This window comes from Ambystoma mexicanum, chromosome 4p, assembly GCF_040938575.1.
Source record: "Ambystoma mexicanum isolate Mex_15411 chromosome 4p, UKY_AmexF1_1, whole genome shotgun sequence".
Taxonomy (NCBI): Eukaryota; Metazoa; Chordata; class Amphibia; order Caudata; family Ambystomatidae; genus Ambystoma; species Ambystoma mexicanum.
The window spans coordinates 65554333-65572164 of record NC_090927.1 but is presented as its reverse complement, the minus strand read 5'-3'; the positions used below and the strand labels follow the sequence as shown (position 1 = coordinate 65572164).

General features: G+C 58.3%; 1 protein-coding gene across 4 annotated transcripts in view; it reads right to left on the bottom strand.

Moving 5' to 3' along the window:
* Positions 1 to 17832, bottom strand: part of LOC138452995 (antileukoproteinase-like) — a 347841-nt gene that overhangs the window by 181074 nt on the left and 148935 nt on the right. The window contains exon 1 of one of the 4 annotated variants that reach the window (XM_069605397.1): positions 12393 to 12510. The exons of the other annotated variants lie outside the window; for them this stretch is intronic. Within the exon in view, the coding sequence (XP_069461498.1) occupies positions 12393 to 12507 (115 nt within the window). The 5' untranslated portion in view covers positions 12508 to 12510. Of the gene's footprint in view, positions 1 to 12392; positions 12511 to 17832 lie in introns of those variants that run through there. 4 annotated transcript variants of the gene reach the window in all.

Sequence of the window (17832 nt, the reverse complement as noted above, 5' to 3'; positions counted from 1 at the left end):
CTGGCGAGTGCCGAGTGGGAGGCAGGAGAGAGAAGAGGCTCTGGCGAGTGCAGAGTAGGAGGCAGGTGAGAGAAGAGGCACTGGTGAGTGTCGAGTAGGAGGCAGGCGAGAGAAGAGGCTCTGGCGAGTGCCGAGTGGGAGGCAGGTGGGAGAAGAGGCACTGGTGAGTGTCGAGTGGGAGGTAGGTGGGAGAAGAGGCACTGGTGAGTGTCGAGTAGGAGACAGGCGAGAGAAGAGGCTCTGGCGAGTGCCGAGTGGGAGGCAGGTGGGAGAAGAGGCACTGGTGAGTGTCGAGTGGGAGGCAGGTGGGAGAAGAGGCACTGGTGAGTGTCGAGTAGGAGACAGGCGAGAGAAGAGGCTCTGGCAAGTGCCGAGTGGGAGGCAGGTGAGAGGCACTGGTGAGTGTCGAGTGGGAGGCAGGTGAAAGGCTCTGGTGAGTGCGCAGTGGGAGGCAGGTGGGAGAAGAGGCACTGGTGAGTGACGAGTAGGAGGCAGGTGGGAGAAGAGGCACTGGTGAGTGACGAGTAGGAGGCAGGTGGGAGAAGAGGCACTGGTGAGTGACGAGTAGGAGGCAGGTGGGAGAAGAGGCACTGGTGAGTGACGAGTAGGAGGCAGGTGGGAGAAGAGGCACTGGTGAGTGACGAGTAGGAGGCAGGTGGGAGAAGAGGCACTGGTGAGTGACGAGTAGGAGGCAGGTGGGAGAAGAGGCTCTGGCGAGTACAGAGTAGGAGCAGGTGAGAGAAGAGGCACTGGTGAGTGCAGAGTAGGAGGCAGGTGGGAGAAGAGGCTCTGGCGAGTGCAGAGTAGGAGGCAGGCGAGGGAAGAGGCACTGGCAAGTGCACAGTAGGAGGCATGTGAGAGAAGAGGCACTGGCAAGTGTAGAGTAGGAGGCAGGAGAGAGAAGAGACTCTGGCAAGTGCCGAGTAGGAGGCAGAAGAGAGAAGAGACCCTAGGGATGGCAGAGTAGGAGGCAGGCGAGAGAAGAGGCTCTGGGGAGTGCCGAGTGGGAGGCAGGTGGGAGAAGAGGCACTGGTGAGTGTCGAGTAGGAGGCAGGTGGGAGGAGAGGCTCTGGCGAGTGCCGAGTGGGAGGCAGGTGGGAGAAGAGGCACTGGTGAGTGTCGAGTGGGAGGCAGGTGGGAGAAGAGGCACTGGTGAGTGTCGAGTAGGAGACAGGCGAGAGAAGAGGCTCTGGCAAGTGCCGAGTGGGAGGCAGGTGAGAGGCACTGGTGAGTGTCGAGTGGGAGGCAGGTGAAAGGCTCTGGTGAGTGCGCAGTGGGAGGCAGGTGGGAGAAGAGGCACTGGTGAGTGACGAGTAGGAGGCAGGTGGGAGAAGAGGCACTGGTGAGTGACGAGTAGGAGGCAGGTGGGAGAAGAGGCACTGGTGAGTGACGAGTAGGAGGCAGGTGGGAGAAGAGGCACTGGTGAGTGACGAGTAGGAGGCAGGTGGGAGAAGAGGCACTGGTGAGTGACGAGTAGGAGGCAGGTGGGAGAAGAGGCACTGGTGAGTGACGAGTAGGAGGCAGGTGGGAGAAGAGGCTCTGGCGAGTACAGAGTAGGAGCAGGTGAGAGAAGAGGCACTGGTGAGTGCAGAGTAGGAGGCAGGTGGGAGAAGAGGCTCTGGCGAGTGCAGAGTAGGAGGCAGGCGAGGGAAGAGGCACTGGCAAGTGCACAGTAGGAGGCATGTGAGAGAAGAGGCACTGGCAAGTGTAGAGTAGGAGGCAGGAGAGAGAAGAGACTCTGGCAAGTGCCGAGTAGGAGGCAGAAGAGAGAAGAGACCCTAGGGATGGCAGAGTAGGAGGCAGGCGAGAGAAGAGGCTCTGGGGAGTGCCGAGTGGGAGGCAGGTGGGAGAAGAGGCACTGGTGAGTGTCGAGTAGGAGGCAGGTGGGAGGAGAGGCTCTGGCGAGTGCCGAGTAGGAGGCAGGCGAGGGAAGAGGCACTGGCAAGTGCACAGTAGGAGGCATGTGAGAGAAGAGGCACTGGCAAGTGTAGAGTAGGAGGCAGGAGAGAGAAGAGACTCTGGCAAGTGCCGAGTAGGAGGCAGAAGAGAGAAGAGACCCTAGGGATGGCAGAGTAGGAGGCAGGCGAGAGAAGAGGCTCTGGGGAGTGCCGAGTGGGAGGCAGGTGGGAGAAGAGGCACTGGTGAGTGTCGAGTAGGAGGCAGGTGGGAGGAGAGGCTCTGGCGAGTGCAGAGTAGGAGGCAGGCGAGGGAAGAGGCTCTGGCGAGTGCGCAGTGGGAGGCAGGTGGGAGAAGAGGCACTGGTGAGTGTCGAGTAGGAGACAGGCGAGAGAAGAGGCTCTGGCAAGTGCCGAGTGGGAGGCAGGTGAGAGGCACTGGTGAGTGTCGAGTGGGAGGCAGGTGAAAGGCTCTGGTGAGTGCGCAGTGGGAGGCAGGTGGGAGAAGAGGCACTGGTGAGTGACGAGTAGGAGGCAGGTGGGAGAAGAGGCACTGGTGAGTGACGAGTAGGAGGCAGGTGGGAGAAGAGGCACTGGTGAGTGACGAGTAGGAGGCAGGTGGGAGAAGAGGCACTGGTGAGTGACGAGTAGGAGGCAGGTGGGAGAAGAGGCACTGGTGAGTGACGAGTAGGAGGCAGGTGGGAGAAGAGGCACTGGTGAGTGACGAGTAGGAGGCAGGTGGGAGAAGAGGCACTGGTGAGTGACGAGTAGGAGGCAGGTGGGAGAAGAGGCTCTGGCGAGTACAGAGTAGGAGCAGGTGAGAGAAGAGGCACTGGTGAGTGCAGAGTAGGAGGCAGGTGGGAGAAGAGGCTCTGGCGAGTGCAGAGTAGGAGGCAGGCGAGGGAAGAGGCACTGGCAAGTGCACAGTAGGAGGCATGTGAGAGAAGAGGCACTGGCAAGTGTAGAGTAGGAGGCAGGAGAGAGAAGAGACTCTGGCAAGTGCCGAGTAGGAGGCAGAAGAGAGAAGAGACCCTAGGGATGGCAGAGTAGGAGGCAGGCGAGAGAAGAGGCTCTGGGGAGTGCCGAGTGGGAGGCAGGTGGGAGAAGAGGCACTGGTGAGTGTCGAGTAGGAGGCAGGTGGGAGGAGAGGCTCTGGCGAGTGCCGAGTGGGAGGCAGGTGGGAGAAGAGGCACTGGTGAGTGTCGAGTGGGAGGCAGGTGGGAGAAGAGGCACTGGTGAGTGTCGAGTAGGAGACAGGCGAGAGAAGAGGCTCTGGCAAGTGCCGAGTGGGAGGCAGGTGAGAGGCACTGGTGAGTGTCGAGTGGGAGGCAGGTGAAAGGCTCTGGTGAGTGCGCAGTGGGAGGCAGGTGGGAGAAGAGGCACTGGTGAGTGACGAGTAGGAGGCAGGTGGGAGAAGAGGCACTGGTGAGTGACGAGTAGGAGGCAGGTGGGAGAAGAGGCACTGGTGAGTGACGAGTAGGAGGCAGGTGGGAGAAGAGGCACTGGTGAGTGACGAGTAGGAGGCAGGTGGGAGAAGAGGCACTGGTGAGTGACGAGTAGGAGGCAGGTGGGAGAAGAGGCACTGGTGAGTGACGAGTAGGAGGCAGGTGGGAGAAGAGGCACTGGTGAGTGACGAGTAGGAGGCAGGTGGGAGAAGAGGCTCTGGCGAGTACAGAGTAGGAGCAGGTGAGAGAAGAGGCACTGGTGAGTGCAGAGTAGGAGGCAGGTGGGAGAAGAGGCTCTGGCGAGTGCAGAGTAGGAGGCAGGCGAGGGAAGAGGCACTGGCAAGTGCACAGTAGGAGGCATGTGAGAGAAGAGGCACTGGCAAGTGTAGAGTAGGAGGCAGGAGAGAGAAGAGACTCTGGCAAGTGCCGAGTAGGAGGCAGAAGAGAGAAGAGACCCTAGGGATGGCAGAGTAGGAGGCAGGCGAGAGAAGAGGCTCTGGGGAGTGCCGAGTGGGAGGCAGGTGGGAGAAGAGGCACTGGTGAGTGTCGAGTAGGAGGCAGGTGGGAGGAGAGGCTCTGGCGAGTGCGCAGTGGGAGGCAGGTGAGAGAAGAGGCACTGGTGAGTGTCGAGTGGGAGGCAGGTGAGAGAAGAGGCACTGGTGAGTGACGAGTGGGAGGCAGGTGGGAGAAGAGGCACTGGTGAGTGACGAGTAGGAGGCAGGTGGGAGAAGAGGCACTGGTGAGTGACGAGTAGGAGGCAGGTGGGAGAAGAGGCACTGGTGAGTGACGAGTAGGAGGCAGGTGGGAGAAGAGGCACTGGTGAGTGACGAGTAGGAGGCAGGTGGGAGAAGAGGCACTGGTGAGTGACGAGTAGGAGGCAGGTGGGAGAAGAGGCTCTGGCGAGTACAGAGTAGGAGCAGGTGAGAGAAGAGGCACTGGTGAGTGCAGAGTAGGAGGCAGGTGGGAGAAGAGGCTCTGGCGAGTGCAGAGTAGGAGGCAGGCGAGGGAAGAGGCACTGGCAAGTGCACAGTAGGAGGCATGTGAGAGAAGAGGCACTGGCAAGTGTAGAGTAGGAGGCAGGAGAGAGAAGAGACTCTGGCAAGTGCCGAGTAGGAGGCAGAAGAGAGAAGAGACCCTAGGGATGGCAGAGTAGGAGGCAGGCGAGAGAAGAGGCTCTGGGGAGTGCCGAGTGGGAGGCAGGTGGGAGAAGAGGCACTGGTGAGTGTCGAGTAGGAGGCAGGTGGGAGGAGAGGCTCTGGCGAGTGCGCAGTGGGAGGCAGGTGAGAGAAGAGGCACTGGTGAGTGTCGAGTGGGAGGCAGGTGAGAGAAGAGGCACTGGTGAGTGACGAGTAGGAGGCAGGTGGGAGAAGAGGCACTGGTGAGTGACGAGTAGGAGGCAGGTGGGAGAAGAGGCACTGGTGAGTGACGAGTGGGAGGCAGGTGAGAGAAGAGGCACTGGTGAGTGACGAGTAGGAGGCAGGTGGGAGAAGAGGCACTGGTGAGTGACGAGTAGGAGGCAGGTGGGAGAAGAGGCACTGGTGAGTGACGAGTAGGAGGCAGGTGGGAGAAGAGGCACTGGTGAGTGTCGAGTGGGAGGCAGGTGAGAGAAGAGGCACTGGTGAGTGACGAGTAGGAGACAGGCGAGAGAAGAGGCACTGGTGAGTGACGAGTAGGAGGCAGGTGGGAGAAGAGGCACTGGTGAGTGTCGAGTGGGAGGCAGGTGAGAGAAGAGGCTCTGGTGAGTGACGAGTAGGAGACAGGCGAGAGAAGAGGCTCTGGTGAGTGACGAGTGGGAGGCAGGTGAGAGAAGAGGCTCTGGTGAGTGTCGAGTGGGAGGCAGGTGAGAGAAGAGGCTCTGGTGAGTGACGAGTGGGAGGCAGGTGAGAGAAGAGGCTCTGGTGAGTGTCGAGTGGGAGGCAGGTGAGAGAAGAGGCTCTGGTGAGTGTCGAGTAGGAGGCAGGTGGGAGAAGAGGCACTGGTGAGTGTCGAGTGGGAGGCAGGTGAGAGAAGAGGCTCTGGTGAGTGACGAGTAGGAGACAGGCGAGAGAAGAGGCTCTGGTGAGTGACGAGTGGGAGGCAGGTGAGAGAAGAGGCTCTGGTGAGTGTCGAGTGGGAGGCAGGTGAGAGAAGAGGCTCTGGTGAGTGACGAGTGGGAGGCAGGTGAGAGAAGAGGCTCTGGTGAGTGTCGAGTGGGAGGCAGGTGAGAGAAGAGGCTCTGGTGAGTGACGAGTATGAGGCAGGTGGGAGAAGAGGCACTGGTGAGTGACGAGTAGGAGGCAGGTGGGAGAAGAGGCACTGGTGAGTGACGAGTAGGAGGCAGGTGGGAGAAGAGGCACTGGTGAGTGACGAGTGGGAGGCAGGTGAGAGAAGAGGCACTGGTGAGTGACGAGTAGGAGGCAGGTGGGAGAAGAGGCACTGGTGAGTGACGAGTAGGAGGCAGGTGGGAGAAGAGGCACTGGTGAGTGACGAGTAGGAGGCAGGTGGGAGAAGAGGCACTGGTGAGTGTCGAGTGGGAGGCAGGTGAGAGAAGAGGCACTGGTGAGTGACGAGTAGGAGACAGGCGAGAGAAGAGGCACTGGTGAGTGACGAGTAGGAGGCAGGTGGGAGAAGAGGCACTGGTGAGTGTCGAGTGGGAGGCAGGTGAGAGAAGAGGCTCTGGTGAGTGACGAGTAGGAGACAGGCGAGAGAAGAGGCTCTGGTGAGTGTCGAGTGGGAGGCAGGTGAGAGAAGAGGCTCTGGTGAGTGACGAGTGGGAGGCAGGTGAGAGAAGAGGCTCTGGTGAGTGTCGAGTGGGAGGCAGGTGAGAGAAGAGGCTCTGGTGAGTGTCGAGTAGGAGGCAGGTGGGAGAAGAGGCACTGGTGAGTGTCGAGTGGGAGGCAGGTGAGAGAAGAGGCTCTGGTGAGTGACGAGTAGGAGACAGGCGAGAGAAGAGGCTCTGGTGAGTGACGAGTGGGAGGCAGGTGAGAGAAGAGGCTCTGGTGAGTGTCGAGTGGGAGGCAGGTGAGAGAAGAGGCTCTGGTGAGTGACGAGTGGGAGGCAGGTGAGAGAAGAGGCTCTGGTGAGTGTCGAGTGGGAGTCAGGTGAGAGAAGAGGCTCTGGTGAGTGTCGAGTGGGAGGCAGGTGAGAGAAGAGGCTCTGGTGAGTGTCGAGTAGGAGGCAGGTGGGAGAAGAGGCACTGGTGAGTGTCGAGTGGGAGGCAGGTGAGAGAAGAGGCTCTGGTGAGTGACGAGTAGGAGACAGGCGAGAGAAGAGGCTCTGGTGAGTGACGAGTGGGAGGCAGGTGAGAGAAGAGGCTCTGGTGAGTGTCGAGTGGGAGGCAGGTGAGAGAAGAGGCTCTGGTGAGTGACGAGTGGGAGGCAGGTGAGAGAAGAGGCTCTGGTGAGTGTCGAGTGGGAGGCAGGTGAGAGAAGAGGCTCTGGTGAGTGACGAGTATGAGGCAGGTGGGAGAAGAGGCACTGGTGAGTGACGAGTAGGAGGCAGGTGGGAGAAGAGGCACTGGTGAGTGACGAGTAGGAGGCAGGTGGGAGAAGAGGCTCTGGTGAGTGTCGAGTGGGAGGCAGGTGAGAGAAGAGGCACTGGCGAGTGAAGAGTAGGAGGCAGGTGAGAGGAGAGGCTCTGGCGAGTGCAGAGTAGGAGGCAGGTGAGAGGAGAGGCTCTGGCGAGTGCAGAGTAGGAGGCAGGTGAGAGAAGAGGCACTGGTGAGTGTCGAGTAGGAGGCAGGCGAGAGAAGAGGCTCTGGCGAGTGCCGAGTGGGAGGCAGGAGAGAGAAGAGGCACTGGTGAGTGTCGAGTAGGAGACAGGCGAGAGAAGAGGCTCTGGCGAGTGCCGAGTGGGAGGCAGGAGAGAGAAGAGGCTCTGGCGAGTGCAGAGTAGGAGGCAGGTGAGAGAAGAGGCACTGGTGAGTGCAGAGTAGGAGGCAGGTGAGAGGAGAGGCACTGGTGAGTGCAGAGTAGGAGGCAGGTGAGAGGAGAGGCTCTGGCGAGTGCAGAGTAGGAGGCAGGTGAGAGGAGAGGCACTGGTGAGTGCAGAGTAGGAGGCAGGTGAGAGGAGAGGCTCTGGCGAGTGCAGAGTAGGAGGCAGGTGAGAGGAGAGGCTCTGGCGAGTGCAGAGTAGGAGGCAGGTGAGAGGAGAGGCACTGGTGAGTGCAGAGTAGGAGGCAGGTGAGAGGAGAGGCTCTGGCGAGTGCAGAGTAGGAGGCAGGTGAGAGGAGAGGCACTGGTGAGTGCAGAGTAGGAGGCAGGTGAGAGGAGAGGCACTGGTGAGTGCAGAGTAGGAGGCAGGTGAGAGGAGAGGCTCTGGCGAGTGCAGAGTAGGAGGCAGGTGAGAGGAGAGGCACTGGCGAGTGCAGAGTAGGAGGCAGGTGAGAGGAGAGGCTCTGGCGAGTGCAGAGTAGGAGGCAGGTGAGAGGAGAGGCTCTGGCGAGTGCAGAGTAGGAGGCAGGTGAGAGGAGAGGCACTGGTGAGTGCAGAGTAGGAGGCAGGTGAGAGGAGAGGCTCTGGCGAGTGCAGAGTAGGAGGCAGGTGAGAGGAGAGGCACTGGTGAGTGCAGAGTAGGAGGCAGGTGAGAGGAGAGGCTCTGGCGAGTGCAGAGTAGGAGGCAGGTGAGAGGAGAGGCACTGGTGAGTGCAGAGTAGGAGGCAGGTGAGAGGAGAGGCTCTGGCGAGTGACGAGTGGGAGGCAGGTGAGAGGAGAGGCACTGGTGAGTGCAGAGTAGGAGGCAGGTGAGAGGAGAGGCTCTGGCGAGTGCAGAGTAGGAGGCAGGTGAGAGGAGAGGCTCTGGCGAGTGCAGAGTAGGAGGCAGGTGAGAGGAGAGGCACTGGTGAGTGCAGAGTAGGAGGCAGGTGAGAGGAGAGGCTCTGGCGAGTGACGAGTGGGAGGCAGGTGAGAGAAGAGGCTCTGGTGAGTGTCGAGTGGGAGGCAGGTGAGAGAAGAGGCTCTGGTGAGTGACGAGTATGAGGCAGGTGGGAGAAGAGGCACTGGTGAGTGACGAGTAGGAGGCAGGTGGGAGAAGAGGCACTGGTGAGTGACGAGTAGGAGGCAGGTGGGAGAAGAGGCTCTGGTGAGTGTCGAGTGGGAGGCAGGTGAGAGAAGAGGCACTGGCGAGTGAAGAGTAGGAGGCAGGTGAGAGGAGAGGCTCTGGCGAGTGCAGAGTAGGAGGCAGGTGAGAGGAGAGGCTCTGGCGAGTGCAGAGTAGGAGGCAGGTGAGAGAAGAGGCACTGGTGAGTGTCGAGTAGGAGGCAGGCGAGAGAAGAGGCTCTGGCGAGTGCCGAGTGGGAGGCAGGAGAGAGAAGAGGCACTGGCGAGTGTCGAGTAGGAGACAGGCGAGAGAAGAGGCTCTGGCGAGTGCCGAGTGGGAGGCAGGAGAGAGAAGAGGCTCTGGCGAGTGCAGAGTAGGAGGCAGGTGAGAGAAGAGGCACTGGCGAGTGCAGAGTAGGAGGCAGGTGAGAGGAGAGGCACTGGTGAGTGCAGAGTAGGAGGCAGGTGAGAGGAGAGGCTCTGGCGAGTGCAGAGTAGGAGGCAGGTGAGAGGAGAGGCACTGGTGAGTGCAGAGTAGGAGGCAGGTGAGAGGAGAGGCTCTGGCGAGTGCAGAGTAGGAGGCAGGTGAGAGGAGAGGCTCTGGCGAGTGCAGAGTAGGAGGCAGGTGAGAGGAGAGGCACTGGCGAGTGCAGAGTAGGAGGCAGGTGAGAGGAGAGGCTCTGGCGAGTGCAGAGTAGGAGGCAGGTGAGAGGAGAGGCACTGGCGAGTGCAGAGTAGGAGGCAGGTGAGAGGAGAGGCACTGGCGAGTGCAGAGTAGGAGGCAGGTGAGAGGAGAGGCTCTGGCGAGTGCAGAGTAGGAGGCAGGTGAGAGGAGAGGCACTGGCGAGTGCAGAGTAGGAGGCAGGTGAGAGGAGAGGCTCTGGCGAGTGCAGAGTAGGAGGCAGGTGAGAGGAGAGGCTCTGGCGAGTGCAGAGTAGGAGGCAGGTGAGAGGAGAGGCTCTGGCGAGTGCAGAGTAGGAGGCAGGTGAGAGGAGAGGCACTGGTGAGTGCAGAGTGGGAGGCAGGTGAGAGGAGAGGCTCTGGCGAGTGCAGAGTGGGAGGCAGGTGAGAGGAGAGGCACTGGTGAGTGCCGAGTGGGAGGCAGGTGAGAGGAGAGGCTCTGGCGAGTGACGAGTGGGAGGCAGGTGAGAGGAGAGGCACTGGTGAGTGCAGAGTAGGAGGCAGGTGAGAGGAGAGGCTCTGGCGAGTGCAGAGTGGGAGGCAGGTGAGAGGAGAGGCTCTGGCGAGTGCAGAGTAGGAGGCAGGTGAGAGGAGAGGCTCTGGCGAGTGACGAGTGGGAGGCAGGTGAGAGGAGAGGCACTGGTGAGTGCAGAGTAGGAGGCAGGTGAGAGGAGAGGCTCTGGCGAGTGCAGAGTAGGAGGCAGGTGAGAGGAGAGGCTCTGGCGAGTGCAGAGTAGGAGGCAGGTGAGAGGAGAGGCACTGGTGAGTGCAGAGTAGGAGGCAGGTGAGAGGAGAGGCTCTGGCGAGTGACGAGTGGGAGGCAGGTGAGAGGAGAGGCACTGGTGAGTGCAGAGTAGGAGGCAGGTGAGAGGAGAGGCTCTGGCGAGTGCAGAGTAGGAGGCAGGTGAGAGGAGAGGCTCTGGCGAGTGCAGAGTAGGAGGCAGGTGAGAGGAGAGGCTCTGGCGAGTGACGAGTGGGAGGCAGGTGAGAGGAGAGGCACTGGTGAGTGCAGAGTAGGAGGCAGGTGAGAGGAGAGGCTCTGGCGAGTGCAGAGTGGGAGGCAGGTGAGAGGAGAGGCTCTGGCGAGTGCAGAGTAGGAGGCAGGTGAGAGGAGAGGCTCTGGCGAGTGACGAGTGGGAGGCAGGTGAGAGGAGAGGCACTGGTGAGTGCAGAGTAGGAGGCAGGTGAGAGGAGAGGCTCTGGCGAGTGCAGAGTAGGAGGCAGGTGAGAGGAGAGGCTCTGGCGAGTGCAGAGTAGGAGGCAGGTGAGAGGAGAGGCACTGGTGAGTGCAGAGTAGGAGGCAGGTGAGAGGAGAGGCTCTGGCGAGTGACGAGTGGGAGGCAGGTGAGAGGAGAGGCACTGGTGAGTGCAGAGTAGGAGGCAGGTGAGAGGAGAGGCTCTGGCGAGTGCAGAGTAGGAGGCAGGTGAGAGGAGAGGCTCTGGCGAGTGCAGAGTAGGAGGCAGGTGAGAGGAGAGGCTCTGGCGAGTGACGAGTGGGAGGCAGGTGAGAGGAGAGGCACTGGTGAGTGCAGAGTAGGAGGCAGGTGAGAGGAGAGGCTCTGGCGAGTGCAGAGTAGGAGGCAGGTGAGAGGAGAGGCTCTGGCGAGTGACGAGTGGGAGGCAGGTGAGAGGAGAGGCACTGGTGAGTGCAGAGTAGGAGGCAGGTGAGAGGAGAGGCTCTGGCGAGTGCAGAGTAGGAGGCAGGTGAGAGGAGAGGCTCTGGCGAGTGCAGAGTAGGAGGCAGGTGAGAGGAGAGGCTCTGGCGAGTGCAGAGTAGGAGGCAGGTGAGAGGAGAGGCTCTGGCGAGTGCAGAGTAGGAGGCAGGTGAGAGGAGAGGCTCTGGCGAGTGACGAGTGGGAGGCAGGTGAGAGGAGAGGCACTGGTGAGTGCAGAGTAGGAGGCAGGTGAGAGGAGAGGCTCTGGCGAGTGCAGAGTGGGAGGCAGGTGAGAGGAGAGGCTCTGGCGAGTGACGAGTGGGAGGCAGGTGAGAGGAGAGGCACTGGTGAGTGCAGAGTAGGAGGCAGGTGAGAGGAGAGGCTCTGGCGAGTGCAGAGTAGGAGGCAGGTGAGAGGAGAGGCTCTGGCGAGTGCAGAGTAGGAGGCAGGTGAGAGGAGAGGCTCTGGCGAGTGACGAGTGGGAGGCAGGTGAGAGGAGAGGCACTGGTGAGTGCAGAGTAGGAGGCAGGTGAGAGGAGAGGCTCTGGCGAGTGCAGAGTAGGAGGCAGGTGAGAGGAGAGGCTCTGGCGAGTGCAGAGTAGGAGGCAGGTGAGAGGAGAGGCACTGGTGAGTGCAGAGTAGGAGGCAGGTGAGAGGAGAGGCTCTGGCGAGTGCAGAGTAGGAGGCAGGTGAGAGGAGAGGCACTGGTGAGTGCAGAGTAGGAGGCAGGTGAGAGGAGAGGCTCTGGCGAGTGCAGAGTAGGAGGCAGGTGAGAGGAGAGGCTCTGGCGAGTGCAGAGTAGGAGGCAGGTGAGAGGAGAGGCTCTGGCGAGTGCAGAGTAGGAGGCAGGTGGGAGAAGAGGCACTGGTGAGTGTCGAGTGGGAGGCAGGTGGGAGAAGAGGCACTGGTGAGTGTCGAGTGGGAGGCAGGTGGGAGAAGAGGCTCTGGTGAGTGCAGAGTAGGAGGCAGGTGGGAGAAGAGGCACTGGTGAGTGTCGAGTGGGAGGCAGGTGGGAGAAGAGGCACTGGTGAGTGTCGAGTAGGAGGCAGGTGGGAGAAGAGGCACTGGTGAGTGTCGAGTGGGAGGCAGGTGGGAGAAGAGGCTCTGGTGAGTGCAGAGTAGGAGGCAGGTGGGAGAAGAGGCACTGGTGAGTGTCGAGTGGGAGGCAGGTGGGAGAAGAGGCACTGGTGAGTGTCGAGTGGGAGGCAGGTGGGAGAAGAGGCTCTGGTGAGTGCAGAGTAGGAGGCAGGTGGGAGAAGAGGCACTGGTGAGTGTCGAGTGGGAGGCAGGTGGGAGAAGAGGCACTGGTGAGTGTCGAGTAGGAGGCAGGTGGGAGAAGAGGCACTGGTGAGTGTCGAGTGGGAGGCAGGTGGGAGAAGAGGCTCTGGTGAGTGCAGAGTAGGAGGCAGGTGGGAGAAGAGGCACTGGTGAGTGTCGAGTGGGAGGCAGGTGGGAGAAGAGGCACTGGTGAGTGTCGAGTGGGAGGCAGGTGGGAGAAGAGGCTCTGGTGAGTGCAGAGTAGGAGGCAGGTGGGAGAAGAGGCACTGGTGAGTGTCGAGTGGGAGGCAGGTGGGAGAAGAGGCACTGGTGAGTGTCGAGTAGGAGGCAGGTGGGAGAAGAGGCTCTGGTGAGTGCAGTGTAGGGTGCTCAGCAGAGTGAAATGGAAGTAACAATCTGTACATACGTGTCTTCTTTACTCACCGCTACTGGCTTCCCAGACCAGTCCGGTGCCCAAGATGACAAGTGCCAGGGCAGGAGCAGGGCTACAATGGAATCTCTTCATGTTGGCGTCAGAGTCAATGCCTGCCGTGTGCATGGATTCAGATTTATATGCCAGCAAGGTTTGGGAGGGTGCCCTGTGGGAGGAGTGCCCTGCCTACCTGAACATATGCACAACACCTGTCAACAGCTTCAATTTCCCAACCTGCTCATTGCGTCACATATCTCAAGCTGCCCGGAGACGATGCAGTACTGCTCTTTTCTGATGGAGGGCAGCAAGCGGGACCCAGTGTGAGTGGTACCGCCCGGGAGGCCACATGCTTAGCTCTGCGGAAGTGCAGGGCAGGGGGCTGGGCCACTGGGCAGGTTTGAGGGGCTCCAGGCTGTTCTGATCTAGACCACAAGCTGTGTTCGGTGGCAGCGGGTCACATTTTGAGGTGTCGGTCGGTGCCATGTTTTGGGTTTGGCAGGTTTGGATTTTTTGGGTAGTCTTGACTCTGTGGACCACCTCTCTGAGGGGAGGTCGGGGGTGCCACATGCTATGCAAGGCCCAGTGCTGGGGAAATGGATACTGTGTTGGCCAGGAGAGGCTGGGCCCGTCTACTGGGATAACTGATGGGTTCATAAAAGCACTGTGTTATTTAAATGCCCAAGTAGGGGAGAGTCCAGGAGGTCACGGTGGCATTGGACAGGACAGGGTGGGTACATATGGTGGAGTGTCTGCTACGGTATGCCCCGGTGTGCTGGCATAGATCCTGGAGGCCCAAAAAGGGAAAACAAATTTTGTTGGGTGTGCAACGGGTCTATCCACCCTCAGTCCACCAATCCTCCTCCTTCCCCTTCCTCTTGCTTCTCTCTCTTCTCCCACATGTTTTCTCTAGTCCTTCCCTCAACCCTCTTCACACCCACCCACCCTTCCTCCATCCACTCTCTACCCCCACCAACCGTTCCAAAACTCTCTCAACTCCACCCATCCTACCCCCACTCGTTCTACCCCCACACACCCTACCAACACTCTCTACACCCAGCCACGCTACCATACTCTCTCTACCCCCCACCCTACCCCCACTCTCTCTACCCCCACCCACCCTATCCCCACTCCCTCTACCCTCACCCAGAGTACTCCCACCCTCTCTACTCCCACCCACCTTACCCCCACCTCTCTACCACCACCCACCCTACTCCCACTCTCGCTACACCACCCATCCTACCCCCACTACCTCTACCCCACCCACCCTACCACTGCTCCCTCTACCCCAACCAACCTCCCGACCACCACTCTCTCTACCCTCACTCACCCACCCACCCACCCTACCACCACTTTCTCTACCCCACCCTACCCCCACTCTCACTACCCCACCAATCCAACCTAAACCCATTCTATCTACCCCAGCCACCCACCCACCCAGTCCCCACTATCGCTAGAAAAACACTCTCTCTAACCCCACTCACCCTACCAACACTCTCTCTACCCCATATACCCCCACTAGCTCTACCCCCACCCACTCAATCACCCTACCCCTACTCTCTCTACCACCACCACCCTACCAACACTGTCTACCCCAACCACCCTCCACCCTACCCCGACTATCTCTACCCCCACCCACCCTAACCCCACACCCTCTACCCCCACCGAGAGTACCCCCACCGGGTCTACCGCTACCCACCTTACCCCCACCTCTCTACCCCACCCACCCTACCCCCATTATCTCAACCCCCACCCACTCTGTCATGGGACACGGGAACAATCATAGTATTCCAGTGCTGGGAAGGGCTCAGAAACTAATGGCAACCAGCACCATGAAGAAACATGCCTCTATAAAGAGAATACTGCCGTACAAAAGACTATTATGTCCTTTCTGTAGGAGAATCAGCTTACAGACTACATCTCCCAAGCACCCCCGGGCCAAGAACTACATATTGCAGCCCACGTCGGGCGGGGCACGCGCGCGCATGCGCACGAGATCGTCGAGAGCACGGGGCTTGTGCTCAGGACAGCAACCAGAGAAGATGTGTTCTCCGGAGCTCCGAGCAAGGGGAAGCTCACGAGGGGCCACGCCCCACTCATCCTCCACCTGGGCCCCTGATGCCATTCAGATAAGTACCGCAAGCCACAGGCAGCGTAGCGGATCTGGGGGAAGGCGCGCAGCGCTTTGTTGCACCGTAGAGAATCAGAGGATTCCACCAGCAGCTGCGGTCAGGGGCACGCGCAGGGGGGCTCCGCCCAACTTTCTCATGTCCCCCCTGCTCCAGCAAGCTAAGTGAAACGCCTTGAATACTAACGCCATAGTTTCTGCAATCTGACCTACAGGCAAAATATAGGAACCACGCAGCGCGTAGTCAAGCATGTTTTAACCCACTAACAGCCATTTATAAGTACGCGGCTACCTGAGAGGCTACAACTTATTCAGTGTGACATACAACACGAGTTGTTGCTACGCAGGAGCCCTTTAGTGGCAATTACATTTTGGGCAATAACGGACGCGGAGCCACGCGCGGCTGTAATCCGCTCGTGTAGGGGGAATGTTAGCAGCTGCATGTGCCTAACTACTCGAGCACGTTAAGGGTGCATTAACCTCTAGTGTGAGACTGAGTGAATGTAACGTTTGGTGTGTGATGTAACACCCAGATGGTAATTCCCACTCTCTTTTCAGCAATAAAACTGCTCCGGATTCTGGACCTGAGAGTGCGCAGGCAGGAGGCCAGCACACACCCCCTGAGATAAGTCTCTTTCTGGTTCTAGTCCTTGTTGTGGGGTGTGGGGGGGAATTGTGCATATTGTAAATGTGTACGTGAATATGCAACTGTTGCATTGTGTTATCCTATGTCCCCTTCCCTAACCACCTCCCCTTTCCTAGTCCTCTCACCGGTTACCCTTGCTACGGAACCTATCCAACCATCGAGACCCTAACCCTCTTTCCCCGCCCGGGTCGCGGAAGCTTGTGTAAGTTTAACTTGCAGGCACCAAGACCCTGGAGGGGTAGGTTGGTTCGTGCCACTCCTGAGCCTGGAAGCTGAAGCCGTGACAGAAGCACAAGCCCAAGTATGTCAGGCTCCCGAGTGGTACGACCCGACCAGTCATGGAGGAACTCACCAAGGTTCTGCAGAACCTGCAGGCTGAGCTTGCTGCCACTAGGCAAGATTACGCGGTGTTGGCCACCCAGGTGCGCAGTTTGTCCGCCCAAACCTCCCCCCTTCCCGGTGGTGCTGCGACACCCACTCCAGTCCAGGTGCATGTAACTCCCGAACATATAGTTCCACTGGCTCCCCCGGAAAGGTATGGGGGGATCCTCAGAAATATCAAACTTTCATTATGCAATGTAAACTTCATTTCTTGACCAAACCTGCAGCGTTTCGATCAACCTAGGCAAGGACAGCTTTTGTTATTTCGTATTTGACGGGGGATGCAGCGGCTTGGGCAAATCCATTACTACAAAGGGATGATGCGGTTTTGTACGACTGGGATGAATTTCAAACTGAGTTTGGAAAGATTTTCAATCGTAGGGCTGCTGCAATGAGTAAAGATTGGGAGTTGTTAACCTTACGTCAAGGGAATAAGGAATTGGTGACATACGTCACCCAATTTAACCGGCTGGTTGCGGAGGCTGAATGGCCCAGAGAAAAGCAAATGTCCCTTTTTTATCAGGGACTGAGAGAAGAGCTTAAGGATCTCATAGCTCAGGTTGATCCCCAGCCACTCGATTGTCCAGCAATGATCGATTTGGCCTTACGGTTAGACCACCGTCAGGCAGAACGCCGGGGAGACAAGAAATGCGGGGACACAAGACCGATAGCACGGTTAGATCAGTTCCATGGTCCACGTCCTACGGGCCCGGCTGAAAAGACATCTGAAGATGAACCCATGCAAATAGGCTCGACCAGAGGTCCTCTCACTAAGGAGGAAAAAGAGCGCCGACGTAAGGAGGGGCTTTGTATGTATTGCGGCTCAGCAGGACATTTTGTAAAGGAATGCTCCCCCAAACCCAAGTCACAGGGAAACGTTTTGTCTCGACAGTAGTAGGGGTGATAAAGTAGAGCCAAGTGGCAGAAGGTGCCCCAGCAGTTAAGTTTGCTAATTTTGCTCCACATATAACCTTGACAGGTACCCTAAGTTTCCTTAATCAGAAGGTTTCAGTGGCTCTGCTGTTGGACTCAGGGGCCATGGGCAATTTTATTGATATAACATATGCACGTTAATTAGGAGTACCCTTATGTCAAAAGACATCCCCAGAGGTGGTACGAGCAGTTGACGGCACTGCATTGAGTTCGGGACTCATTACGCAGTGTACTCAAACGTTGTCATTATGCTGCCAACAATGTCATGTGGAGAACATTCGGTTTGATCTAATCGCAGCACCGCAATTTGGGATCATTCTAGGTTTACCCTGGTTAATTAAACACGATCCACAGGTGCGATGGTCTAAGGGGGAAGTCTCCCTGACCTCTCCGTATTGCTTGGGGCATTGTATCATCTCGGAGAAGGTCAACGAGCCCGCTCAGAGCTCTGTACTAAGTGTTTGTGCTGCATCCGTCGGGGAAACAGATCTGAGTACTCTGCCTTCAGAGTACCAAGAATACCAGGACGTATTTAGCAAACAAGCAGCTGAAACTCTGCCACCTCATAGGCCATTTGACTGCCGAATTGATTTCGAGCCAGGGGCAGTTTTGCCGTGCAGTCGGGTTTACGCCCTTACAGAAGCAGAAACCATCCATTTAAAGAACTACATAGATACTAATTTGAAAAACGGATTTATTAGGCCATCCAATTCACCTGTCTCGTCCCCGCTCTTCTTCATACCCAAGAAGACCGGAGACTTAAGAACTTGTATAGACTATCGCGGAGTAAACCGCATTACCATCAAGAACCGATATCCCTTACCTCTGATACCGGTTTTACTAGACCAAGTGCGCAAGGCTACGGTATATACCAAGCTGGATCTCCGAGGGGCATATCACCTGGTGCGAGTGAGAACCGGTGACGAGTGGAAGACGGCATTTAGGACCAAATTCGGGCTCTATGAGTACCAAGTGATGCCGTTTGGTTTGTGCAACGCTCCCGCTGCTTTCCAGCACTTCTTGGATGAGGTTTTGCGAGGATATTTGGATGTGTTTGCGGTGGTCTATATAGGCGACATCTTGATATAGTCTAGTAACATGCAAGAACACGTGAAACATGTTAAGGCAGTACTTCAACTGCTTCAAGAACACCGTCTGTTCGCAAAAATTGAGAAATGTGAATTCCATTGCACTACGGTGGAATTCCTGGGATATTTTCTGACACCCTCTGGTGTTCAGATGGACCAACGAAAAGTATAGGCAGTTCTAGATTGGCCGGCTCCTACCACTGTGAAGGAGGTACAAACATTCCTGGGTTTTGCGAACTTTTATCGCAGGTTTATAAAAAACTTTTCGGAGTTGGTCA